The 27,106-nt window shown below is 39.9% G+C and overlaps 2 protein-coding genes and 2 long non-coding RNA genes across 7 annotated transcripts; 1 reads left to right on the forward strand and 3 right to left on the reverse strand.

The window, feature by feature from the left end:
* Positions 1–265: 265 nt before the first annotated feature.
* On the reverse strand, positions 266–8,420 carry LOC145458035 (uncharacterized). 3 transcript variants are annotated; one of them, XR_013921051.1, is made up of 4 exons: positions 6,454–8,420; positions 4,979–5,153; positions 3,236–3,355; positions 266–681 (listed from the first exon to the last, which is right to left on the reverse strand). It is a non-coding gene; the product is annotated as an uncharacterized LOC145458035 (long non-coding RNA). The 3 variants fall into 3 exon arrangements; XR_013921049.1 differs by having other exon boundaries at positions 266–3,355; positions 6,454–7,973; XR_013921050.1 differs by lacking the exon at positions 3,236–3,355 and having other exon boundaries at positions 6,454–7,956.
* Positions 8,421–9,175: 755 nt separating this feature from the next.
* Positions 9,176–10,824, reverse strand: LOC145458038 (uncharacterized). The gene is made up of 2 exons (XR_013921054.1): positions 9,750–10,824; positions 9,176–9,683 (listed from the first exon to the last, which is right to left on the reverse strand). It is a non-coding gene; the product is annotated as an uncharacterized LOC145458038 (long non-coding RNA).
* Positions 10,825–12,764: 1,940 nt separating this feature from the next.
* On the forward strand, positions 12,765–22,372 carry LOC145458029 (ras-related protein Rab-11B-like). Of its 2 annotated transcripts, none has more exons than XM_080336335.1 (6): positions 12,765–12,847; positions 13,847–13,907; positions 15,054–15,249; positions 15,944–16,137; positions 16,287–16,367; positions 21,338–22,372. In XM_080336335.1, the coding sequence occupies exons 2-6, from the start codon at positions 13,868–13,870 to the stop codon at positions 21,472–21,474; spliced, it is 648 nt and encodes a 215-aa protein (XP_080192461.1). In that variant the 5' UTR covers positions 12,765–12,847; positions 13,847–13,867; the 3' UTR covers positions 21,475–22,372. The 2 variants fall into 2 exon arrangements, with proteins under 2 accessions (XP_080192461.1, XP_080192460.1); XM_080336334.1 differs by lacking the exon at positions 21,338–22,372 and adding an exon at positions 18,326–19,457.
* A 1,071-nt stretch (positions 22,373–23,443) lies between these two features.
* Positions 23,444–26,550, reverse strand: LOC145458016 (dynein regulatory complex protein 1-like). The gene is made up of 2 exons (XM_080336315.1): positions 25,534–26,550; positions 23,444–24,685 (listed from the first exon to the last, which is right to left on the reverse strand). The coding sequence occupies exons 1-2, from the start codon at positions 26,458–26,460 to the stop codon at positions 23,522–23,524; spliced, it is 2,091 nt and encodes a 696-aa protein (XP_080192441.1). The 5' UTR covers positions 26,461–26,550; the 3' UTR covers positions 23,444–23,521.
* Positions 26,551–27,106: the final 556 nt, after the last annotated feature.

Genomic DNA, 27,106 nt, shown 5'->3' on the forward strand with positions numbered 1-27,106 from the left:
CCTGGACGTCACGTGGTTCCCTATGGACGTGGCTGACGTACTGTGGACGTCATGCCACTCCCTATGGACGCGCCTGACGTACTGTGACTTGACGCCACTCCCTATGGACGCCAGTCCACGTACTGCGGACGTGTTATTCGCCCCTGTTCAAGTCCTCAGGACTCCCTGTGGAATACTTAATGATCTCTATGATTACCTCCTCCACTTCGATACCTGCTCTGCTCCCACTACATGGAATCCCAACTACATGGAATCCAACATCATATAAGCTCACAAACTGTTTATATTGGGTTACTGGAAAACGACAATTGCAAATTTCAAGTAAAACATTAATTAAAGAACTCTTATTATTTAATTTAACAAAGTTAAGGATTAAGTGAAAATTCGATCACAAAATTATAAAAATATGAAATAAATGTGTCGCTAGTTTTAACTAACTAACATGACAAACATTCCAATTGAGGTGCATACGAGAAATTTGAAAGAAACGTGTCAAAGGAATTTGACAAAGGACAACCGCTAAGACAATTAAAAACAGACATAAGCAATCATAAGTAGGAACTACCATTGCAAGACGTAAAACGATGCATCGGCTGTACCGCATCATGTTAAGAGCGCGTATTTGTCTTTGGCAATAAACTTTGGTTGCAACAACAGGTTTCTTCTCAGTCCTTGTTTTGCCTGAAGCACATAAAAACAATGTCAGCAAATTGTATGTAGATACACTCTTCATAGCACATGAAATATGTATCAGAACTTCACTATATATTTCCACTTGCATTAATTGTAATATGTCTTGTAAATCGCTACTTCTATTTGTACTTGAGTGAAAATTTATGACGATACTATGACTACTGCGTCTATTTGAGTGTGGAGAGCTTCTGAACTAGCGATACAGAGTATGCGTCAGCCAATCAAATCAACTTGTGGAAACACCCAGGGCTGTAATTGCAATGAGTCGAGTTGCGATTTCTGGTGACTCAAGTCTTTTTCTCAAAATTTGGAAATGACTCGACTCGAGTCAATCTATGTAATGACTCGGACAAGTCATATGAATCGAGACTCGGACGGCTAAGACCGATAACACACTAGTGTAACCACACTATTGGTATTTCGTCTAATGGTAGCAGTACTTGAAAATGCGACCAGAAACTGTTAAAGGTGAGAAAAATCAGTAGCCTATATTATAAATGTGAACCGTTGATATCACCGAACAGAGTTATAAAAACTGGATTAAACAAGAATTTAGCTGGAAACTGAGCAGTCAACGCAGTGGTTGAACTTAGTCATAACACGATGACTCGGACTCGACCCTATACTCGCCAACTTGGACTTGACTCGGTGGGTAATTGGAAATGACTCGACTTGACTCGAGTCAAAACTATATAAGTGAGATTGACTTGTGACTTGGCTACAACCCTGGAAACATCTAAAGTACATACTTGAGTACTTTTCAGAAATTATACTTTCACATCAATTAGTTTGGACAAGACTTGTAAATCACTGCTTGTACCAGAGTGGAAATACATGGCGTTACTACTACTTCTACTCCATTGATGACACAACAAATACTTCTACTTGAGTGCTGAAAACAACTACGTTTTTGACCATCTCTGTTCAGAAGCATGCACCTACGACTCAGGGTTGTAACCAAGTCACAAGTCAATCTCAATTTTATAGTTTTGACTCGAGTCAATTTGAGTCATTTTCAATTCACCACCGAGTCAAGTCCGAGTCCAAGTCATTGTGTTGACGCTCAAGTTTCCAGTTAAAGCCTTGTTAACCCACTTGTTATAACTGTGTTTGGTGATATCGAATGGTTCTCAATTCTCATTCAAAATATAGCCTACTAATTTTCCTCACTTTTAGCAGTTTCTGGTCGCATTTTCGAATACAAGTACCAATAGATGAATTCCCAATAGTGTGGTCACTTTACTATACTTCGAAATTGCAATGAAATGTTGGTCTCGAGTCATATGACTTGGTTCGAGTCATGCGCAATGACTCGAGTCCGAGTCGAGTCAATATACAGATTGACTCGAGTAGAGTCAAATCATTTCCTAATTTTGCGAAAATGACTCGAGTCAAGTCAAGTCATAAGAAAATCGGGTCACGAGTCGAGTCATGACTCGATTCATTACAACCCTGCTACGACTACATACAATAAGCCTCGACATTTCGACTGTGTCCATTTTTTGAAACTACTCACCCCAGTAGCCTACTTTTTCGAACTTCACTTTCTACTTATACTTGAAAGGTAGTTTGATGTCTTGTAAATCGCTATTGATACTGAAGTACTAACTACGACTACTCCGAGTCTCCGACCATCTTTGTTTGGAAGCGACCACCTAGAATAACTAGGGCTGGCCAGTGGCCACAATGATTCTAGTACTTGAATCTGAATTGAGTATTAATTCCAATGATTCGAGTCGAGTAAGTGAAAGTAAATTTCGTGTACGAATATAGAATCGAAATTCTAATTCTCAGTAAAGTATTATATATTTTCAGTATTCGAAACTATATAATACTTTACCGAGAATTCGAATTTCGATTCTATATATCACACACTGTGCAATCCTTATATTAATGAAGATTTCAAGGTGTTCGATAAGCCCGGTACCCCAAATTTACCAAGAGATCAATTCATTAGGGCAGCGGTTCTCAACCGGGGGTCCGCGAGACCTCTAAATGTCAAAATGGTTGATATACTAATTCTTATTTTATTTTTTAATTTGAGAAAAGAATGAGGCAGTTTCTCACCACAACTGCTAAAACCTCATGAATCATATCATCATAATAATCGTCTGACATGAACTATCGTAGTGTGGAAACTCATTTTCCTTGCCAATTTTCCAATAACCTGCTGATACAAACATATTGCTGTTTAGAGACGTTCAGTTTGGGTTTGTGGGAAAAATAAAAATATGGAGATATTTACGTGAATCAGGGTGACTTCGTAATTTCTGCGAAACCTTCTGAATTTGAAGTTGTCAGTCTCATCAAATTAGTGAACAGTCGTTTAAAATAAATATTTTCGATTTTTTTAAAAATTTGTCCCAATGCAGGGATTGAAACCTCGCCACGAAATCCATTGTATCCTGTGATATACATAACCACTATTTGAACAGCTTCTTGGAGGTACATTACTTTAATATACAATTGCATAGTATATTCATATTGAAATGAACCCGAATATTTTTGGCTGACACTCGTGATAAATCGGACAATGATATACCTGCTCTTAAAGTTCGGCTATCAGATTCGGTGCATTCTTACTGCGGATGCCCTATTGACAAGGCTGGTTTTTTGATGAACAAGGAGTGTTTCGTTGCTATCAAAGCATTACGCTCCAATCCTGAAATTCATATCACCAGTTTTATTGGTATGCAGCCTTGTCTTGTTAATGTTCAATTGTTCATGGTCGAAAATGTTTGATCGTAAATATACATGTAAAACGAACAGAACAAGTTATTTCTCAGGTTGGAAAACTTGGATCCATTGTTTGGCGCACAACATTTGTCTATACGTTTAGATTAGGATTTCACTTTGGCGGTAGAAACTCTCTGCGGGCCGTATGTTGCCCGTCCCTGCGCTAAATGCTGGACGTGATATATTCATTAAATATATGTTTCTTCATTTTGGTGTCATAAATGTTGCGATCACACCATAAGTATCGTCAGAAGCGTTGTGCGTTAATATTCCATTAGCCTCCATCTATCTTTGTGGAAATGATTTTCGGCACTCCTCGTTTATGTCATAACGAAGACGCGGATTTACAAGACACGGCCACCGGGCCACGTACTTCAAGAAATACAGCAGCAAAATTAGCTTTGGAATAATAAAAATCTACCAACTTCCACATAAATAGTATGATGTTATTTTCAATAAAAATCATTATTTCGCTGTTTATCATAAGCCTACAGTTCATATTTGCACAAGATGGATGAAGGTTGCACCATGATAGATCTAAAATTGAACTAAAACTTGAGGGGGTCCGCGAGCGCCCGTGACGGTCAAAAGGGGTCCGCGAAGCCAAAAAGGTTGAGAACCACTGCATTAGGGGTTAGTATAGGTGACAAGATAGCGTGGTTGTTCAACTGTGTGGCCTATTTTATCTCGATATTGAATTCATGCGGCCAGCGGCCTCGGAATTTGAAAGTGGCGCGCGACCCGTTTTGAGTTGGCGACCCCTGGCATAAGCGGTGTCTTACAAAAGGCCAGGAGTGTGCCGTGCTATAAGTCGACGGTTACGGAATCAAAAATAAGAAATATCGGCGTGGTGTAAATGACCATTGTAGTCGACAAAAACCGTGATTACCACAAATGACATTAGGATTGTGTACATCGTAAGTGCCGATAATGCATGTCTTCTCGCTTTGACGAACTACGCGTAAGCTCCACTGTCGCCTTGTGAACCACTAATTATACTGGAGTAGATGTTAACAGCGTTGCTACTACTTCTACTCAAGTGCAAACAATGATTACTTTGATCACCCCACCAACTATTGAGTATGCAACGGTCTGTGGACATACGGGCATGCGACACATGAGCATGCGAGTTAAATTACGGGTTAGGGTTGAATTTAAGCTTGGGTTAGGGTAGGGCTTGGGGTCGAGATATATAGCGGTTAATTTCAGTGTTATGTTTCGGGTTAGGGTTAGTTTTGGGGTTATGAAGTCACATACTGAAGTGACGCATGCTAAACTGTTCCATGCTCATGCTCAACTGTCGTTTTCCATTGTGTCGCATGCTCATATGTCGGGCAATCGTATGCAACACATCGACCAAATCTACTTTTTAAAAGTAATTAATATTTCAGAACTTCATTTTCGACTTCCATTTCAAATAGATTTGACACACCTTGTAGCTTGTTACATCTACGTGTGTATAAATTCATGACATTACTTCAACTTCAGTACAAAAGATGATTACTTTGACCACCTCTGGTTTCTATATAGTCTGTTCAATGTTTTTTACCTTCGATTGCTTTCTGAGTTTTTCCCGAGCATGGCGCAGCACCGATTTTGTAGAGTAAAAGCAACGCTTGTTCTAGGTCACAGTAGTTTTTCCAAACGATCTCGGCCCCAGTCTAGAAGGCATTCTTCGTACAGCCTGCTTGACGTTGTTGCCATCAATTGAAGACATTGTCGATCTAGAAAATTTAAATGATTAGAATAGGTTTAGTGAAGGCATTTGTCAAGAACTGAAGCCAGGTATCCATAACATCCTGTTGAAAAAACAAAAACAATGGTGTACAAGTACAAACTTGGCACATGAGTACTCGAATCTAAATCGAGTATTAATTCGATTACCAGTAAACTCAGCCCATTGAACCCAGCCTACGGTAAACTCGGCCTTCAGATGTGAACTCGGCCTAAACCTAAGCCTCTCCAACCCTAATCTTGGGATGCACCTAATTCACGATGTGCGATCTGATCCTTGACGTTCTGCACTCTTCGTCAACATTATACAGCTCCGTACGTTCAATATAACATTTTATACATCCGACATACGATACCGCCCCCAGTGGGAATAACATTCATGCGACATATCCGCCACCACCAATTCGCCATTGCCTTCAATTAATAATACGATTCACGACATTTATAATAATTTGTATTGACAAAGTCACCATCTGCCCAGTTCACCGAAGGCCGAGTTCAATAGGCCGAATTCGTCATGGGCCGAGTTCACTGGTCACCATTAATTCTATTGATTCGAGCCAACTAGATGACTTTTTCAAGTAGGCCTTCTGAAATTATACGCTCTTTGCCACCAAGAGTACAGTTATCAATAAAATTATATCTTTGATACCATTTTCCAATGTGGAAGTAGCATACAAAATACGTAGTACAAAGCTATTCACTTTAGTGGAAATGACATATCTGTGAAGTCATGATTAACCCACAGCATAGTCACAAAGTGCAATGAAATAGGTATCGGTCGAAAATATACCAAATTATCTGTAATTTAGTGTGATGTAAAACTAGCATTGCATCATTGTATGTTCTTAGTAGAAACATAAAAGATACGTTTTCAACTTTCCATAATACTGTTATGAGTATAACATCATAATGAGTGATTATCGAATACTTGACACTTAACACCAGATTCAGAATCAATCACTCTTCACTCAGGTGCTCGATTTTGCCAAGCCCTACTAATCAGAACAGAAGTGATGCAGCCAACCTGAGATATCTATGGAAATCATGTATACCAGATTAGCGTTACTGTGAATTATGGCACACTTGGATTCAACGAAACATCAGGTCGTAGAGTTACAATATCAAAATATCATGCAGCAATTTTGAGCACCACTGGCGAAATCCTGAACGGGAACCACCGTCACAGTCTCACAGAGTCTATTTGCGCATCATTTATGACACTTTTTTCAGGCTAATAAATCGCTGATTAATGAACATGAACAATCATAAATCATCACTCCAACTTACATGATTCATCTTCTTAATCCATGGACAATGCACGACTGGGATGCGTTGCTCCGAAGTTGTAAAGTACTATATAACATTGCCTGTTCCATATTTAGACTCCTGCTAAAAATGAAGCGATGTTGTATACGCAGACCCATATATGCCCCTGCCTCATCCGCATTAAGAGTCCATTGATAATAAGGGTCAATAGTGTGCTTTCTTATTCATGACAACATGACCATCAGCAATCAGTCTTCCCTAGGGCCCATCTACTTTGTGAATGTCGCTGTAATGTAGGCAATGTTATTGCCGTGCAATATATTTTGTGAATGTCGGCATAATGTCTCCGTGCAATATACTTATTGGAAGGTAATGGGCGAAATATCAAGATAAATGTCAACTCAAGGTCCGAGAAGAAGTGAAAATTCAAATGGAATAATTATCTACTTTCACCAATTTTAAACTTTCATAATACATGACAAGGAACGCGCAAGATATCCAATGAGCTATAAATGCGACTATAATTTTTACGACTACTATTTCTTACCAGGGATTTCAAGATATCGTATAGATAAGCTATATGTAAATTATAAGTTATCGTTATATTGCAAGTTATAAGTAAGCATTTTAAGTATGTTGCACGGCGACATTGCCGACATTGCGACAACCCGTCTGCCCCATGAACATGTTAAAATCCATGTAGTATATAATTGGTTTAGCATTGGGGTATCATTAAATTAGGCTGAGGTTAAAGTTGGGTTAACTATAATGATTGTTCCTAGAATACCCTAACATTAAACTAATAATAAAGCCATACATTTTGACATGTTCACCGAAAACCTCGACTAGTTTCAATGGTTATAATGTTGTTGTGGACACAACACAAAATTACAACGAATACGATAATAAATATGCCAGTCAATAGGATGCAAATATTCATTACCATAGGTGCAACAATAGTTTTCAGCCACAAATTCAGCAATCTCACATTCCGTAAAGGAACATCCTATAATACACTTTCAAATTATGTAGCTATATAAACCAAGGCTATAATACATTCCTCGATGCTGCATCTGGTTTGCTGCATGGATCTTGCAGTCTTTGGAAATTCTTTTCAAACTTTTCATAGTATATACCGTACACATCAAACAGAAGTTGGATATTACAACAACATGAAACCCACTGTGCTGCAAATCGAACTTCAATGATTGCACATAATTAAATATTATCATGATCATGCTCATCGCTATATATAGTATTTCAAGTACTGCATATGTTTACGATTAGCGGCGAGTCGATTAGTTTCGTTCGTACATGATAAACCGCGGCGCAGACGTGCCACTAGAATCATAGTGAAATTCATGACGGTTATCGCAGTTAATGATGACCGAGGCTGTTGCTGTTCAATAAATATAGCACTCAAATACCAAGCTTCCCCGCTCTCTGCCTTTCTAGTACTTATGACAGCGACAATATCAATAATAATCAATAGCACGCACAATCCATCCACGCCGTTAAGTATCCTATTCTAAACTAAACCATCCCTGTGATAAACCCTTCACTCCGCCATTACTACAAAACCTGTTCTTTCAAATTCAAACTGAATCACGCGCGCGCATGCTCGCCAGACAGAAGAACGCAGTCTTTATTGGTTTTATGGTTGAATGAATTTCAAGCAACAGGCGTGCTCGGCTCGACACTCGAGACTCGACAGGTATCGGAATGCCTCATATCACTGAGCTATATGCATTATCGCTGGCCTCTTGCGCAGTACGGCCTCAATTATCGATAATAGCCGGGCAGACTGAGTAGTTCCGTGATTGGAATAGTCATCACCATACCATTATAACGGATGTCAAGTTTTCATTTCGGAAGATTTCACATGCATTGGGTATACGGTATATTTGAAATAACATATATTTTGCCTTGATGTGGACATTTCGATCCAGTAATGTCACAATAAAATAGCTGTATGTCTCAATATCGTACATTATATCTATAACAATGTGCAACCGCGATCATCGATAGCCGGGCTTCTGAAGTTCCGCGCGATAGAAAATCATCGCCATATCATCAATCAACATTCTCGTATTCACTCCAATAGATTACAAATGGTGAAATGTATCATGACATTCATGAGTGTATTCAGAAAACTATTTTGCATTGATTGCACAATGCACACTTGAATTCATAGAAAGTAGGGACATCCTGACGAACTCCTGTGTAGGTGGCATCCAGGCATCACACCATTATGACATCCACTGGAATGGTCAATGGTGACTGGCACAGGAGCATTCTAAAATTCACTTCCTCTGGTAGTCACCTGGAGTTACATAAATTGACGTCCAATGTTGGGCATACTGAGCAAGTCCTCCGCAACTGAGGGTGGGAGGTGGGACGAGTGGGAACAATTGTGGACATACCAGTAACTCCACGGGATATCGGGTGTTTGCTGGGAAACTTTCAGACCCGGCGGCGATCGCGAATCACTTCAATGAGTATTTTTGTAACGTAGGCCCAAATATTGCTTCTTCTATTACAAAACCTGTGTCGGCCAGGTCAGAGGTGAGATCGATATCCCAGTCAATTGTGCTTGAACCTACGACCAAATACGAAGTAGAAGTAGCCATCCACAAACTGAAATCGCACAAGGCCGACGGCGATGACCAAATCCCATCATGGTTTTTAAAAATGATAAGCCTGCATATCGGTCAATATATGGCCCATTTTTTCAACTTCATGATAGAAAATGGAGTCTACCCAAGCTATCTAAAAAAAGCCAGAGTAGTCCCTGTACACAAAGCTGGGGATAGAACTAATGTCACCAACTACCGTCCGATATCCGTTCTCCCATGCATCGGGATTGTATTCGAAAAGTTGCTCCTCTCCCGCCTGTCCTCATTCCTCGCCAAAATGTCTGTCATTTCCCCTCAACAATTTGGCTTCCGAAACAAACACCAAACCGCTCATGCCCTCCTAACAGTGGCCGAACAGTACTATGATATCTCAGAGAAGCGAAATGTGGGATGTAGCATTTTTCTCGACCTAAAAAAAGCGTTTGACTGCGTAGATCATAAAATTCTCATCTCGAAATTGGCGCGTTACGGACTTCGGGGCCCACAACTTGAGCTCATGAAAAGTTACCTCACTGGACGCCAACAAATGGTTGCGATCTCAGACACCTTGTCTTCTCCTCACCCGGTGACCTGTGGTGTGCCCCAGGGCTCAGTACTTGGACCGGTCCTTTTCACCTTATATGTCAAGACATTTTTGAAACCTCCTCATTGAACACCACACTGTTCGCTGATGATACTCACCTCCTCTCTTCCGCATCTTCGACGGCAGAGCTGGATGCCCTGACTGGTGACCAAATGCCCAAAGTCCATGAGTGGACGGCCCAGAACAACCTTTGCATAAACGCCTCGAAATCGCAATTGCTGACAGTAAATTCAAAAAATAACCTAACCGTTAATATCGCTGGTCAGCCCGTTTCCAACACAGATAATGCCAAATATCTCGGAGTTTTACTGGACTCGAACATGTCCTGGAAGAGTCATATTCAGTCCCTAGAAACTAAATTATCACCGAAGTGCGGCCTGTTCTACAGCCTTAAGCGCTTCATGCCAGCATGGGTTCTTCTGATACTCTTCAAATCCTTAATCCAATCGAAGTTACATTATGGCATCCTCTGTTGGGGGGCTGCCAGTAAAACTGCACTCAAGCCACTGCAGAAACTACAGCACAAAGTACTCCGAATCATAGCTAGGGCCCCAAAGGGACCTGGCTGCCCATCCAATAAGTCGCTGCTGAAGAGATTCGGCGTCCTAAACATAGAAGATATGCGGAAACTAGAAATCGCCATGTTCATGTATCAGTTTCACTGCGGTCGTTGCCCCGAATATTTCAATGACTTCTTTACCTCTGAATCAAAAGCGCACAAGTACAACACACGCGCGTCCACGTCGTCCAAATATCATATGATCGACCGAAAAGATCATCGCTCCATCAAATATGCCGGACCTGATGTATGGAACAGTATCCCGCCGGCCATCCGACAGTCGACGAGCATGTCCACATTCAAGTCGAAATACAAGCAATTACTACTAAATAAATACAGTCCATCCTCAAGATTACCGGACCACGACTGACCTATCGATCTCGCTTCCCATGACATGCCGCCCTATTTCTTGTCGCATTCTTTTTCCATACTATCTTCTTTACCTTCATTCAGTGTGCATGCCTCCTCTTTACATCGCCTAGGCCAAGGTGGGTGTCAGATTCCATAGACAACCTAGTCGCTTCGACATCTTCCTTTCTTTCATTGTATCGCATTTTTGTGGTGTATTGAACTGATAAAATTGCTAATAAACCAATGATGATGATGATTATCACAAAAATGTTATCCAGAAATAGCTCCCTTTGAGGAAATAAATTCCTATATTCATAATTTAAGCTAAAGAGGAACAGTACTGTACGAAAGACGCGTAGAAAAGTATCGTATTTAGTTATTGCGGAAAGCAGTGGGGTTTGACCGCTACGTATTCATCCTTCCGTTCAATCCACCTGTCACGTGAGAAGAGGCGTTGATGGCTGTCCGGATTTTTTACCGAGTATCTCTGACGTCATGCTATTTGTGGATCCACCGTTTCGATGAAGTCCGCTCAATGGTTGGGCGTCGTATGGCGAAATAGTCCGTTGGGCTCGCAGTATGCTTGTTCAGGTGGTAGCAGCTGTAGGAGGAGGAGGAGGCGACGACAGCTTTCCCTCAGTTATATTCATATCGCTATGCTGTTGGACCTCACCTATAACTATGGTGACGAACTGCAACCTTGCAGTCGCACCGATTGAATTCTGATTTATTCATGAAGCGGATCTTTTCGCGGAGTTTTTGACTGATTTCGTACCTGTTCATATCGTCAGTATGGTGTAGCCAGTCATTGAGTACTGAATGGGAGATTTGAAAAGACTAAAATATAGTAATTCGATTGCCATTGAACAGTAAATTAGTTTATTTTCATCCTTTGGCTACTAGGCCTATATATATGTGCTTGAACTTGAAATGGATATGACTTTATGAGAAGGAACCGCAGAATTGCCAAGTCAGACAAATTATTTCCTCTTAATGGATTGTGAAAATTTATTCGACTATTTTGTCAATGCTCAATTCTACATCATAATTGTAATTTCTATAGATCTTCGCGAATTGAACATGTTTTCTTCTGAAGCTCCTTAATTTGAGTTAGTCTTCAATGCATATTTCTGTATTTTATCAAAGGGTGTGTATGTATAATTGTAATACAAATACACTGTCTGCAATATGAGTATCACCTTCAAAACCAGACTGGAATCACTAGTTGACTTCCGGCAATAATTCGCGCGTGACGGAAGGGTTCCTTCCATAGAATAATTGAGGAATTGAATGGAAAGTTGCACATGACATTTGCCACCAATTCCACTCTGGCTTCGAAACAATAACTTCAGCTCAAAGATTCATGTATTGTTCCTAACTCTAGTCACTTCAAATTTCTTCGACACCCGATATTTTGAATTTATCGAGAGATGGAAAAAATTCTCTTTCTCTAGTAAATTTAACCAAGGCATGTGTTGTGACCAACTCTATTGCGGACTATATTGTTTCAAAACTGTGGTAATCATTTCCGTGATTGAAATGGCTTCTCTTTGCACAAACAGCAACTCGATTTTCAGATTATTTTAGTAAGGCATAGTACTCCTATAAAAACACCGGGAAATATTCATGAAAACTCACCAAAAACATAACCTTTTGGTAGACCAATGGTTAAGACTGGTTGTAAAGTATATTTTTTCTATTGATTTCCTCAAATGCCTGTAAGAAACGGTGTCCTGTGCTCACCCAATTCTTTATTTTGATTTTATTTTTATGTAATTATTTTACTTGGAGAATCATCGCTGCTCACCTGTTATAATAGGCAAAACGTACCATTGCATTTGGAATCAAACCAAATGTAGGTCTACTTGGCTTCTATATTCTATCAAAAATCTTAATGCAACAGAGATAATTAATAGAGGAAACTGTATTCGAAAATAATTCTGTGTTGTCTTTAATGAATTGATTGACTATAAATAATTTATAAGAAATAATCGAATAACCTATCCTGTTTTTTGTTCTGTTTATGTGAAATTCCTTGACCTCTCTTCCCTAACGAATATTTACTGTGAACATTGTGAAGAGATTTATTAACTAGAAGTCGCGCAAAATGACCACCTATATACATCCCTAAATGAAATGCTAGTTCAGCAGTAGGTAGGTCTAATCTTTCGTTATCAGGCAAATGTTGCATAAATTATCTGTGTTTCAGTATTTAGTAACGGTAATTTTTAATATTTCAATCTGCTGATCGTCATCTCTGAGCTCTGAGACGAAATTGATAAGAAGGTGAGTCTTGTGATTCTGTTGCAATAGTCAACATAATCACCACGTTTAGTAAAATTTAGACGTTGTGTGATTCCTGATTCGCATTTAAATGGGTGTCTAGTTGCCTATAGTAGGACCATATGTCAGGATACAAATGTATCATGGCAATCGGTGTTTTTAATGTTGTGAGCTATAGATAGATTTCTCACTTTGGTGGTGAAAATGGTAAGAAATATACTTGTGTGATCTGTTTGTATTTAGCGTCAATATGAATATCAATATGTAGAATGTTGATGCACTGTCATGAACTTTTTTTTTTGAGAATTCTCCGTGGAATTACAATTGCTTATAACTGTTAGAATCGCAAGCCCTATTTCCAACAGCGTCACTAGGTCTAATATTCTGTTGCGTAATGTTACGTCGGCGAGGCGACACACAAACACTGCCTCAAGCCAAGCTTTGTGGTTTTTCGCAAATATCATGATATAGCTGCTTGGGAATTACCCATCCTCCTTGTATTGTAGCGAAAGTAACGCGTCAGTGTCTTTGTTGGACTTGATTGAGGCGTGATTCTCATGAATGATCATTTCTCTTGAAGTACATGTCAAATTTTAGCCTCCATCGCAGATAGCGATACTATTTATGACTTCCAGCATTCTACGCTTTGGCAAGACTTGATATTTTATTGGTAGCTCAACTACAGCTAATATAGTTATTGACACATTGGAAGCTTGGCTTTGCGGTCATGTTATTTGTTAAGTCAAATTAACTGTCTCAGCCATATAGAATAGATTAGCATCTAAAACTGGGAGTAACTCATTTTAAACTAGAAAGTAGGATTTAATAGACACAGCCTGTAATAGCCTTATATGTACTGTTTTCTCATTAAGGTAGCTTGGTCGCATTGTCCTTTGTGTGTGTTTGAGCTGTTAATAACTGTCAATTGCATTGTAAGCTTTATTTTATGTCACAAAATATCTGTTCTTATGTTGTATTTACTTCTGCCTGTGTATTTTCTAGGGTTCAAATCACACGTCAGATATGGGAACTAAGGATGACGAATACGATTATTTGTTTAAAGGTAATGTTGCCGGCCGTTTTTTGTGTGTAAGGCGCAAAAGCAACAGCATCGGTCGGTGTGTGTTTTTCATCGCTTGTGCTTGGTGCTAGCCAGCCACATCAGTTAATCATTACTGGAATTTTGATTCTCTTCATATGTTGGCCTATCCGCTAGCCATCTTGATTGTGAGAAATTCATGTATTATATCCCTGTTTTGATTATTTTGCAAGGCTTCGTAAACTTTTAATACAGTTTTTTGTCATTAGAATTTGTGTTCGATACGACTTGACCTTTTTACTGGCACACCGTTGACCCTGCCACTTTCAATGTATCCCTTTCCCTTCGGTATTGTTTGAATTTGGTAGTTTTAATCTCAAGGATTTAAATACCAAAATTCTTTTGTAAGACTGATGATTGCATTCCTGCTTGCCGAATCGTGGATATGCGTAAGCATTTATCACGAGACTTTCCAATTTTGACGACATAGCGCCCGACAATCTGCAATGCCTGTAAAATTTACAGTACTTGAATTAACAATGACCTACCCACAAACCATTTGAAGGATTCTAAAACTTTTGCTCTCAACGCATGATGCTGAGCTAGTGAGCTATGTAGTTGAGTTTAGCCCAGTGTTGTTTGTGGCTCTCTATATCAAACAAAGGCATTTGTTATGCTTTTCTGCTATGCACTTATGAAAGAGTAATTTTCCGGTGAGGCAGTTTGCCTGATAGAAGAAATTTAGTGCCACATTTGGCAAAGTGATGTACCAACTACTGAGGCTTGTCCATAAATTTCAAATTTCCCGTAGAATTGTAGTTTCTGAAGTCGATGGTTTCCTAAATTATGATGACACGGCATGATTTTTTTTTGAAAATTTTGAATTGAGCATTTTCAATTGATAATTCTCAATTCTAGAAATCTTACTTACATATTATTGACAGCTTATAATATCAAAGAAAACAAAATTGTATTGAGATGGTAATACTAACTCGCATTATGTCATGTGTTTGCATCCTAATCATTTACTACAACTGTATTATGCTAAGCCACCCTTTTTGGTCAAATGTAGTATCGCAATCAAAGTTATTTTCGAGTATTATGTCTTATCCTTGAATACTGCGGAATAAAATGTCTCTGGGGATAATGATGACCTTTTTGCATCTCTAGTTGTTCTGATTGGCGATTCTGGTGTCGGGAAAAGTAACCTGTTATCGAGGTTCACAAGGAACGAGTTTAACCTTGAAAGTAAAAGTACAATCGGCGTCGAATTCGCTACAAGGAGCATCCAAGTCGACGGAAAAACGATCAAGGCACAAATTTGGGATACTGCGGGACAGGAAAGATATAGGGCTATCACGTCAGCGTAAGCTCACAACCATACTGGTTTTTAACTAAGTTTAACTAAGTCTTTGCTACCTTGCACTGCTATCGAATGCGTTATTTTTTTCACCTGCGAAGTTCCGTGAATCAGCAACCTGCAAAATTACCAAATTTCTTACTCAAAATTGCTTGAGATTGCTCAAGACTTTGTTTTCAAAAGTTTCCGGGCAATATTTTGCATTTGTCATGAAACTCATTGAAAGCGTCAGGATGCGTGATCCGTGCCTAATTTAAACCAGATCTGGTACAAATAGTGTGTTTCGACATGTGAAATGAAGTAGTGAAAGAGAACAACTTTGAACTGCAAGTCCTGAGCTTTGCAGTTTGCATGTCAGATTTTGAATTAGGAGCTGTTTGAACCCGGAGTTATTCCCAGATTGCTGTGGCGCCTGTTGTTCAAGCTGTCTCGCTGGGAGTTCTCATAAGTTCATGATCATGATGATGCTCACTAGCAGGCTTGAAATATAGTATTTTCTTGAATTCATGGGAGGGTGGGTGTTCGTGTGGAACGGTGCTTAGCTGCTATGGTTTTGTATGTGCTCTGCTTTATTCCTTGGCCTGGAACTCTACTAATCTATGTTGTGGAAGTTGATTAATGGAATGGAAGTGGTAGCAGGAACTAGTGACGTTGTGATATTAGTGGGATGATGTGACGACACGAGTTACTTTTTTTCCAGGTACTATAGGGGCGCTGTGGGTGCTTTGTTAGTGTATGATATTGCGAAGCATCTAACATACGAAAATGTCGACCGTTGGTTAAAAGAATTGCGAGACCACGCGGATAACAACATTGTAATTATGCTGGTTGGTAACAAAAGCGATCTTCGTCACCTTCGTGCAGTACCTTCCGATGAGGCGAAAGCGTTTTCCGGTAAGTTCAAATCTCCAGTCGATCTCTTTTCCTTGTTTTATCACGGTGCATGTGTGTCTATAAGTGAAGCGTTACTACGCTGGCCACACCTAATCAGAGATATTAATTTTCCGTCCTTTCTCCCGGATGACACGCCAAACTTATTTCAGAAACTCATGGGCTTTCATTCATCGAGACCTCAGCGTTAGATTCCACTAATGTCGAAACCGCGTTCCATAATATTCTAACAGGTGAGTCTCCACGAATATTGATTGAAAACATGTTTTGCGACTGGTGCCTTATGGCTGTGTGATGAGTCTGCGTGTTGGCGAGATGTCTGTTACACTTTTGACTGAGTACGGGCTTCTGAGTAATTGTTTGTTTTGTGGATGATTGGAAACACAGTCGCTCTATCATACTGTGTCTTTGGAATTGTGAATTTTATCTGTTTTAAATGTGTTACATTAGACAATAGCACATGTGGCTATTAGCTCCACGAAACTTATATTTAGGGATGACGCTTTTAAGCTTTCTGTAGGTGTGCTCAGAGATGTTTACGTAACGCAGCCTGTGATTGTCTTGGTCTTTTTCAAGTAATGATGTAATCTATCTTTTGTTTGTACTGTCGAGATATACATTGCTGGATGTAATACATAATTTGGGTGTATTTTATAGGAACTCTTATGTTGGTAAATCAGACCGTGCCCCGTTACAAACGATTGTGAAAGCTGTGACTATGCTTCCAGTAATTCTGCGGAACTTATTGCTGACTGCATCTTGATATATGCCATTCATTTGATAACTTTGCAGTAGGCCTACACAGCTCAATCACCGTCCATTTCCTGCTTGAGATGAGACCAGATTTTTTCCGGTCCATTCTTTTCGCATGTATCTAGGCATATTATTGTGACTGAATCAGTGTTGCCGCTAAGAGAGTAATAATTATAAGATGCTTAATTTGAATGTATACACGCCTGGTTGATTTGTGGTTTAATTCAATTTGTTTTTCTAGTATTGTATTGTAAATTTTCTCAACCTCGCTATCTCATTATTTTCTACGTCCTGTATTGCTCAAGTCTTATTGGCGCAAGTAACTTTCCCGGTAATTTAAATGATCATTACAAATATGATGGGAAATTTGTACATTTGTTACACTCGTGACTCATCAGTCGTCACTAAATGGGTAACTTAATTTGATGGCTAGCAGTCGCAATCAATATTTTCAAAATGAACAAAAGATAGCGGTACCTGTAAATCTCCTGCGGTGAACGATGTTCTGCCAGCTTCATGGCGCACAGAATACTGCGGAAAATCTTTGGGGTACAAATAGGGTTACTTTTTTCATATTCATTCTTGTGAGTCATTTCTTTTCGATGAGGTATCCAAATTTTCACAGTAATTGGTTTTGTCAGACCTCAATAAGACTTGAATTCGAACTACAATGCTACCCGTATAGCTTGTAACCTGTCCTGTCAATGTTGTGACGCATAATTTGAGGTTGCTTCTGGTACCGGTAATAGTCTCTTGTGTTAGAGATTTGTTCATGTCTAGATATGCGCATTTCCCCTGATCTAATTGTATTGAGAAAATGCAATTTCCCGTACAAAGCAATCCCATAAAACTTTTCTGGCAGGATAAGGGTGCCGCGATTTTTAGTTTGCCTTTGTTTGGGATCACGGGTATTGACCGAAGGGGGCTGGTTTCAATGAATTTGGCAGTATCTGCTATTATTATGAAAGCAATACATCAATATGGTATTAATGAGTTCGATAGTGAATGTTTCACTTGATACAAGTGTGAATTGTGATATACGTCGCGTGATAAATGTGGCGTGGTCAATTTGGCACTTGTTATATATGTATTAATGTAGTTGGATTATGGGTTCACGTTAGCGGTTAGGATGGTGTTATGGGTTAGGGCAGGGTGGGTTAGGATTCGGGGTTTCGAAGTGCTGAATTCAATGGTAACTGCCCAGATATCGACATCCCCCCATATTTTAGATAGAATAGATCTGTTTTCATCCTTCCATAGTTGTGTCACTAGCGTGCGTCTTGCATGATAGGACAACACAGTTTCGCCTGTTCTTGGTTCAGTTTTCTGCTAATTATATCCGATTAGCCGTCCCGCGGCGATTGATCTAATCAGAGTGCATGCCGATCGATTTGTTACTCGTAGTTATTAATTGGTTTGCCGTGCAATCTTGTCGCAGAGATTTATCGCATAGTGTCGCAGAAACAAATCCGGGACTCGCAGAACGGAACCGACGAAACCCCCACCAACGATGTCGTCGACATTATACCCCCCACTAACACCGACAGCGGCAGCAAAGAGAGAAAGTCTTGTTGTAACAACTAGAACGTTTGACCGGCACTCTCGGTGAACACTACAGACGCGAGCCCAAATTTTACACAATTACCAATATGTTATATCCGAGAAAAAAAATTCAAATTTTTTTTCTACATCTAACTTCGATTTTTTGACGTTGTTTTGGCTGCGTTTTTTGTTGGGAGAGACTTGGTGCTCCTAATTCTGTTTGGTAAAATGTGTTTCACAATATTATCTATTTATGTTGTAGTCGCTGCCTATTTTTGACTATGAATATGACATTGTGCAGTTGTTAAACGGGGAAATGGCTGTAGTCACGGGCCAAAGTTCGTGTTATCTTTGCTGAATCATCCGGTTTCGTGTCAATCGGCCTTTTTTGGTGATTAATATGCTGAAAAGAGGCATGCATGGTCGTCTCGTACGACCTTTTTTCCGATGTAGATAGTTGAAGCCATCCGATACATTAAATTAAATCGTGGGGCTCGGGGAAATGGCATGCTATAGCCTACTCTATTTTCCCATTCGAACAACACTTGGTACCTCAGTGTACACACTTGTACAGTAACTGTATCTGTTGCTCTTTATACCCTCAATACCAACATAACAGGTATCATAATCAGGAAGTAATCGCTTGATGAGTTTTGTAGTGCATATCTCTATTGCTATGTTATTGTTTCGTAGTCTGTACAGCAATGCGCTGCCACACATTAGAATAATCTCTCATTATGCAGCACCTTCCCCGGTTTTTTGACGTGGTGGTTTGACTGGAAATTTAAAGAGTAGAGATGATGAGGGTGCATAGGAATTGTTTGTAGACATACTGGAACAATGTATCCACGACTCGTCTAAATGTTGATTAGATCGGAGATGTCATAACACACGCAAAATCAAACGGTATTGTTTTAACCGCTTTACCCTGTTCTCATTTATATCTTCTATGGTGAATTATGAATAGTTATGCTACGTTAATGGACTTATCTTGATTTCATTGCAATAAATTGAATTCGCGATGGAAACTGTATTTTGTAAAGAAAAACTAGGTACCGGATGGGTAATTAGTAGGACTCGAGTATGATATCCTGTTTTATTGCATGTCATCTCGTGACTGCGATCCTTTCCACCTACCTTGCTACCTGTGAAATCATTTGCATGCTGGTTTACATGGCGATCATGGTTGTTGAGTCATTGGTGTCTCGAAATTAAGTATTAGGCGTTTAGATCTGTGTAGGATATCGCTGGAGCATCTCCACAATTATATCAACCGTAATTTTCATTCAGAAAAATATTGGTTTTCATACCTTTTTTCGGACACTATGTTGATTCACGCTAGTAGATTCTTGTAAAATATACTCTATGCTGCTAATTTCTCTTGTTACACATAAAATCTTAACAGGTGAAGTGGAATTTCAGGAAAAATTGCTTATTTTTGTTACTTATTCTGGAGTCTTAGTTTCTCATAGGCTTTGTGATCTGTAACACTAGCGATCTACATGGTGATTAGGTTTTATTTTGTCATGTTGATAGTTTTAGCAGATGCTATTGACTATGGTACCAAACCAATAACATCTCGTGACTCGTATATAGCGAAGACTGCCTTGCCTTGTTCGTGTGGTTGGTTAATGGTGATGGCTGCTTGATGTTTGTTTGTGATTGGTTATGTAGTAGAATAAGAATGGGATTGCATGGGTGCTAATGATGTAAGGTCGTAACTTTTGAGTCTTCCTGGGTATTAACGAGCCTAAAATTCTTGGGACTGAATACTAATCATTTCTTATCTGTTCATGTAACATCTCCTATCAGTCTACCATTTCCGAAGTAAGCAACTATTTGATGCGATATGCAGGCAGTTCTGTTGTTTCATGGATTTGACTATCGGAATATGATAGGTGTCAAGACGTGGCATTAAAATGTCGTCTGATTTCTGCAAAATGTTGTTGTATCTGGGAAGATTCAAAAGTCATGAATTTTTTTCTGTCCGTATTTTACATAAGCGAAATTTTCAGACGGTTGTTGATTTTGAGCACATTCAAAGTTCAATTGTAGATTCAAAGTTCAGATGTAGATTGGATGGAAATCCTGGAATTTACTATTTCGGGCATTGTCGTAGAACAACCTCGTTTTTAAACTCCGCTCTCAATGGTAACATGGTACGGTAATGGTATATATGCTGTATACATATTCATTACCGTTGCCGGATAATGCAGATCAGTCGCGGTTGCTTGAACCCCCACTGTGACCTAATCCAAGAAAAATTCTTTTACCTTGACAAAATTTGTAGTCTTTAATTTCGCCTAACCGCGTAATTTGGGAAGCTGATCGCTAAAAAAAGTTCATCATTATCGCACAGTCCCTTTCACGACCTTGTTAACAGTTGGAGTGCAAATATTAAGTCGAAAATAAGGACGGATTTTATAAATAAGGACAATTGATGTATTTTTAAAAACATTTTTTTATATGGGTTTGTAGTTTCATAAATGGTATTTCACGCACCCCATTGAATTTTGAACTAGAGAGAAATAGAGCCAAACTCAAGTCCAGAGTTCATTCTCATAGGCATGTCAACGACAAACGTCTGTACACCAAGCTCGGCTTGTTTTGCACTATGAAGTTCTCCTGTAGCAGTTTAGGAAAACCAGAAATTCATTAGCTTCATAAAAACATTTCACAAGTTGAAATAGAATTAAATTGTTAAATTACTGGCGTTTTGCTTTAATTGCGTTAGTGGTTATTGTCAATTACGACACCTCCCTTTTCATATTGTCAAAAACAACCCGTCTGAAGATTTCGCCAGATGGCGGCATGCCCCATCTACGTACGGTGCTGCATGTGGCTTGCTAACCCACGTTCTCTCCTTTTCTTTTCTATTGCACCCGCGCACGTCCGTCGACTTACTCAGAAATCTACCGGATCGTATCGCAAAAACAGATTCACGACACCCAGAGCGGCGACTCGCCAAAAGACGGTGACGACATCGTCATCCCCTCTACCACGGCCCCACCGTCCAAACAGCAGACGTGTTGCAAGGCCTTGTAGGCGGGCTGACCCCCGGTCTCTCGTGTCTAAAGGAATATTTCTGCTTGAAAAAAATCTTTGAGAAGCGGTGCTGAAGCTCTGCGGCAATATCGAATCAACACATCTTTTCTCGCAAATTTTATAATGATAAGTCGTGTTAGCGAATTATACAATACCCTTATGTTATATATGGACGTGTGTGTTATTATGCTTTACTTTTGGTGAAGACTTTCTCGATCTTCATATCACCCGATAATTGACGGTAATTCCTGAAATTGACGGGCCGTTACTAAACAAATCACTGCGTCTTGACGATAAATTATCCGAAACGGCGCGCTGTAATTTTGATTCAACGCGGTAGAACGCTGAGTAAATATCATACGAATTTATTATGTTCTCACACACATATCGATTAGTTACGCTGCTTATTGATATTTATTGAAATTCTGATATCCTCTTCACTATCGAAGCTCTTACGATGCCACACCACCTTTGAGGGTTGGTAATATCGATGTACTAGTTACAGACTTGATTCGCCGAAGTACAAGGTTGAACGTGCTATGCCTCTTGTTGAAGGTCTGCGGGCCAAACAGCGTGCTGCCTACCATCACTCGAAAATTGAGCATCTTCCATTATATGCATATTATCATTGTGCTGTGGTGTATTCTTAATTTCATGAAAGTTTGATGATTTGCTGGTATATTGTGAATCCCGCAATTTTTAAGTGGGCGATGGGGGTTTGTGTAGCTTGGGGCAGTAAAAAATAACGATCTGTTTCTTATATCGACGCCCAGGTGCAGTGGTATAGCCTACCTGTAGTGTATGTGCATATAGCTTTTCAGTGCTTGTTATAATAAGATCCTTGATATGATGATGTAATTCTACCACACTATGAATAAATACATCTGGTGTAACACTGCTAGTGGATTGTTTTTACGACAAGGTTGTATTGACTCGAGTCATATTTGCGGCACAATGTTTTCGTGACACGGGTCATTTCCTTGAAGACTTACTCTAGCCATTCGCTTGGAAATGGGAGCTTGACCATGTGTTCGCTGAACGTGACTAAGTTCTTATGTAAGCTTTAGGGGGCGTGCAAATTATGCTCAATTCTACTCACCTATTACTTTCGAAGCTATTCGTTACCTACCAACAGTTTAGTTCAGTGTCGGAAAGCAGCTGTCATACGTGAGTACTGAGCAGACAGGTTCTTCAAGATCATTCTCCCATTAAGGAGCATGACTGTGTTCAGAGATTCCTGTCATCTTATGATCACTAATACTTCTGATGATATTGTGTCATTTTGATGGCTTCAGAGCTGACTACGAGTTAATTATAACCTTGCTAACTGGTCATATTATTGTGTCGACACTGACCACTGTCAACAGTTGCTGTAGTATCTGGGAGAACTTCGAACTTGTACATAGCTATTGCTGTAGGTCTAAATAACGTAGGGTTAACATATTTTGGAATCCCGAAAGGAGGACACCTTTAAAAAATCTTACAAGTTAGTATCCGGAAATTGAAAAACGCTGATTTTGAAATATCTACTGGAAATCTTGTTGACTAAAAAAGGTCGTCATTTTGACTCTGCTCCCGAATACGCGCTATGATTTGACTCCCAAGCGACCCGCTCGAACTGTCCGCATTACTTATTTTCCGTCATTCGTGCCCATTTTCAGTTGACCCTGTTCATTAGCCTAGCTGTAAAAGCTGTCAAGGAGGACATATTCAACGTCATGACAAATCCTAGAGGATGTATGGTATCCCTGAAATAACGCTCCCTGACCCAATAACAAATTGATGGCTTATCCAGTTCAACTTGGACATGACCGCTATCGTAATTGGTTCGTGTGCTTTTCATTGCCTCTTGCACTAAGAAAATGTGATTGAGATATTCCAAATCAATGAATTCCCATCACCGCATTCGATGTTTACCTCCAGTCACGATTCCGGGACAGCAAAACACAAGACAATCTAAAACAAGACGCTCGGAACATACATATATATTCGATGCAGATATTGTACATAAATTTGGAGAAATATGAAAAAGACCAGAGCAAAGTTTTCAACTGTACTCGAGCTGTAGCACTCTGGTCGGCGGGATTTCCAATTCTCGATTCACGTCCGACGTGATGTACTGATGCAAAAGCATTCTCAGCTCGGAATTTTGCTGTTTCAAACTGTCCGTGTCCTTAATGCGAACCGCCCTCTCGGAAAGCACTTTGTGGTATTTCTCAAGAGCGTGCGTGAGAGCGTCCCACATTTTGAGCTTCTGAACTGGTATGATATCGGCCATGGAAAACCAGTAATCTTCGTCTTTAGACGCGTCCCTCTCGGCGATGCTTGTGATTTTCATCGAGCCTTTAGCTCTCGCGCTATCGACGGCTGGCTTGATATTGTCGTGCACAAAAGATTTCAGTATTTTTAGAACTTCATTAGGGTGGATTTCGTCTCCGCTATCCGAGTGTGACGTGTTTTCGTGATCGTTACTGCCTATTCCGGTGCCTCTATCTTTGTACTGTGTGAAATAGGCGGCTAATTTGTTGATATCTTCTTCCGACTCGATACTGAGCGCTTTAAATATGGAGTCAAGCTTGATCAGCGACCGTTCCTCGTCTTCCAAAGGTCGTAGCAGCTTATTCAACTTTTCTTCTACTAAAAATCCAGCCTCGTCGCACAGTAATTCCAACACGCCTTTGATGGTACCGATTGTAAGTCCTTGTTGCTGTGTTTTGTCTTCGTCGCGCGTTGACATCTTTCTAGCTTCCTCTTCTTGTTTTGACTTAGCCAAGCCTGTGAGAATCTCCCTGGCTACCGTTATCGCTGATTTTTCCTTGTTCTCGCCCACACCTACTAGCGGCCCGTGTGTGTTCATGAAACCAGTTTCGGGGGTAGACCATGGCAATCCGAGCTGCTGCTCGTGAATAATCTTGTCCGCGTTCAAAACTTTTTTGACCAAACCTTTCACCTCCTCTTCGTTCATGATCCAGATGTCGTGAAATTTTTTGCTGTCCGTCGCCGAAAAGTGTTTCATTTTCTTGTGCAGCTCTTTGTATTGGTCGGCGATTCTTTTGTAATCGTCGACGAGACTCTGGTTCTCGTCCCTGTACGCTTTCTCCTGCTTTGTCAACTTGATTCGGAGGTTGTTGAGGATATCCTGCAGACGCGTGATTTTACGCTTCTGTTGCGATTTGGTGATTGTGTTTTCCTCGTCGCGCTTTTTCAACACCTGGAAATTGAATAATATATTTGTACTGAAATAAACTCAAATGTTTTCGGCTGACACTCGTCAGGACTAATCGTCAGCAACCAGTAAAGAATTGAAAGAAATTTTTATATCAACAGTCGTGTCACAGGCATGAAAATTCAACTAATCGAGGGGTGCCTTAATCTCAATGTTCTATTTTTAGATTATACACAAACTTCTTTTGTTGGCCCGAACTAGGTTGGCAAACTTTGATCAAGTAGACTCGCAGCACATAAATAAACGTCTACTTTTATCGACTAATCAAGCAAGGTTTTCCTTACTCTACTTATGTAGATATGCTTTTAGACTACTTCCAATTCTACTCTACATAGTGTTTTTTTCAAGCAAAACTACTTTATTTTGTGCCCTTTTTGATTTTGTAAAGTAGAAAGTACTTTTGGATAGGCTTGCATCACTTTTACATGTGAAAAAGCGGGGGAGTTAGCGTAGTGGTGACGATAAGCGCCTGCTACCCGGGCCCAGGTTCGATTCCGCATAGGAGGTTCCTCTGGGCTCTTTCTTCCCATTCGTAGCCCAAGAAAGCCCAGAAAAAAATCCCGATGAAAGAACGCACTCCAGGGAATAGAAGGAGCAAGGAAGCGCCACGGAAGAGAGATTAACATCGAAATAACTGTGACACTGGGCACTAGGCCGAGGTGGATGACAGATTAGGAGACCGCAACTGGTCTTTCGGTATTCTCCTATCTGTTCATTGCATCGCATTGTACATGGTGTGTGTCTTGATTAGATGAAAATATAATCTCACGATCATTACTTATTAGTGAATTGAATTATTATTGAATTATATGCTTATTATTAAATTAAGCTACCTGGAAATTGTATTCAAGCTTCTCCTGGTTCAATTGATATGTCGCTTTCATCTGCTGCAGCTGCTGCTCCAGTATCTGCACGTCAGTCTCTAGCTTGATTTTGACCATGTTATATTCTTCGGCATCTTGCGTACGTAGCTGGTCGAGTTGTCTCTCATGCTCTTCGACACGCTGTTCTCTCATTTTCATATGATCCCCTTCTTTATCTCTTCTTTGCTGCATCATAGTCTTCCATTTCGTGTAGTTGGCTTGGTTGGTATCTTTACGTCCGGTTGTGTAAGCCTCTTCGATTAACCGTAGTTCTTCTAGGTAAGATTTTGTTAAGTTTTTAACTTGTTCCTCCATACGTTCTATCAGTAAGTCAATATCGAGGGCTTGCTTTTTCAAGTCTTTTACATACTCATCATCTTTCTGCTTTACTTCCTGTTGTAGTATGCTGATTAATTTATTTTTCTCTTCGATGACGGCGTCACAGGAAGTAGTCTGTTCTTTCAGCATGTCGTGGAGATCGTGGGGTATTTCTTTCATTCTAGCGGCAGACCAACGCTTGCTGATGTCATCAAACTTTTCTGCAGATGTCTTGGCTTCTGCTTGCAACTTTTCTATCCTTGATCTCTTTGCTTCTTCTTCCCCGATTCTTCTTTCTGATTCTCTTGCATCCCCTCCCACTTGAACATTGGTTACAAGATCATTCCCTTCACTGATGAGTTTTTTCAGCCTTTTTCTGCTCTCTTCAATTTGGGACATGCCTTTTCCGAGCTCCTCTTGGACTTCTTTCTTGCCGAGAGCGTCGTCACCCATGGCTTCACGTTTCATTTGCTCTATACGCTGCTGTATCCGCAAGCGTCGCGCCAAAATACGCTCCTCCGGGTTGGTGGAATCGACGGAAGGTCCGGTTTCTTCTTCATCTTCGTCTCCTTGCAGCATCTTGACTCGGTGTATATAACAGAAGTGCTGTATCAAATTCCTAAGCAATTCACTGAATAATTAGAACAGATAAATATTTTGATTATCGGAATCTACAATTGTCTCTACACAGCAGATTTTGTGTCCCAAACAAAAGATAAGAGGAAGCTACAATATCGAAATCAATCCAACAGACATCGAGCATGCTTACACTACACTCAAGTGAAAATACAAGCAGTTTTTGATTGTACCGCAATCTTGTGGTGTTTTGTAAGGATTAAAAAAAAACAATATACTGCGCTCAACTTTTTTTCTGCCATTTATCTACGGTAATTCCTTGGAACTGGAAGCGTTTCTGACTTCTACTCAGGGTACCACTGCGAAAGACGCGAAACTAGGATTCTAAAAAGCCACCTATTGATATTATTTCTGATGAAGAAATTCTTTACAAAATGACGATTCGCCCCGTCGTGCCAGCACTAGGGCTGGGCAAAATCGAGTACCTGAGTGATTCGATTCTGAATCACGTATTACGCTTCGAGTCGAGTCGAGTATTCGAGTATCACTCATTATGACGTCACAGCAGAATGTGATATGTCAAAGTTAAGATATGTACCTTTTATGCCACCACAAAGGATAAAATGCCTGTTATCTGTCACATTAAAGA

This window comes from Botryllus schlosseri, chromosome 15 (assembly GCF_051294905.1).
Source record: "Botryllus schlosseri isolate E-star chromosome 15, Bs_hap1, whole genome shotgun sequence".
Classification (NCBI taxonomy): domain Eukaryota; kingdom Metazoa; phylum Chordata; class Ascidiacea; order Stolidobranchia; family Styelidae; genus Botryllus; species Botryllus schlosseri.

Coding starts and splice junctions, on each gene's coding strand:
- LOC145458016 (XM_080336315.1), bottom strand. CDS start 26,460: ATGCTGCAAGGAGACGAAGATGAAGAAGAAACCGGACCTTCCGTCGAT. Junction 24,686..25,533: donor AGCTTGAATACAATTTCCAG/GTAGCTTAATTT, acceptor TTCAATTTCCAG/GTGTTGAAAAAGCGCGACGA.
- LOC145458029 (XM_080336334.1), top strand. CDS start 13,868: ATGGGAACTAAGGATGACGAATACGATTATTTGTTTAAAG. Junction 13,908..15,053: donor ATACGATTATTTGTTTAAAG/GTAATGTTGCCG, acceptor TTGCATCTCTAG/TTGTTCTGATTGGCGATTCT. Junction 16,368..18,325: donor GTTCCATAATATTCTAACAG/GTGAGTCTCCAC, acceptor ATCTTGTCGCAG/AGATTTATCGCATAGTGTCG.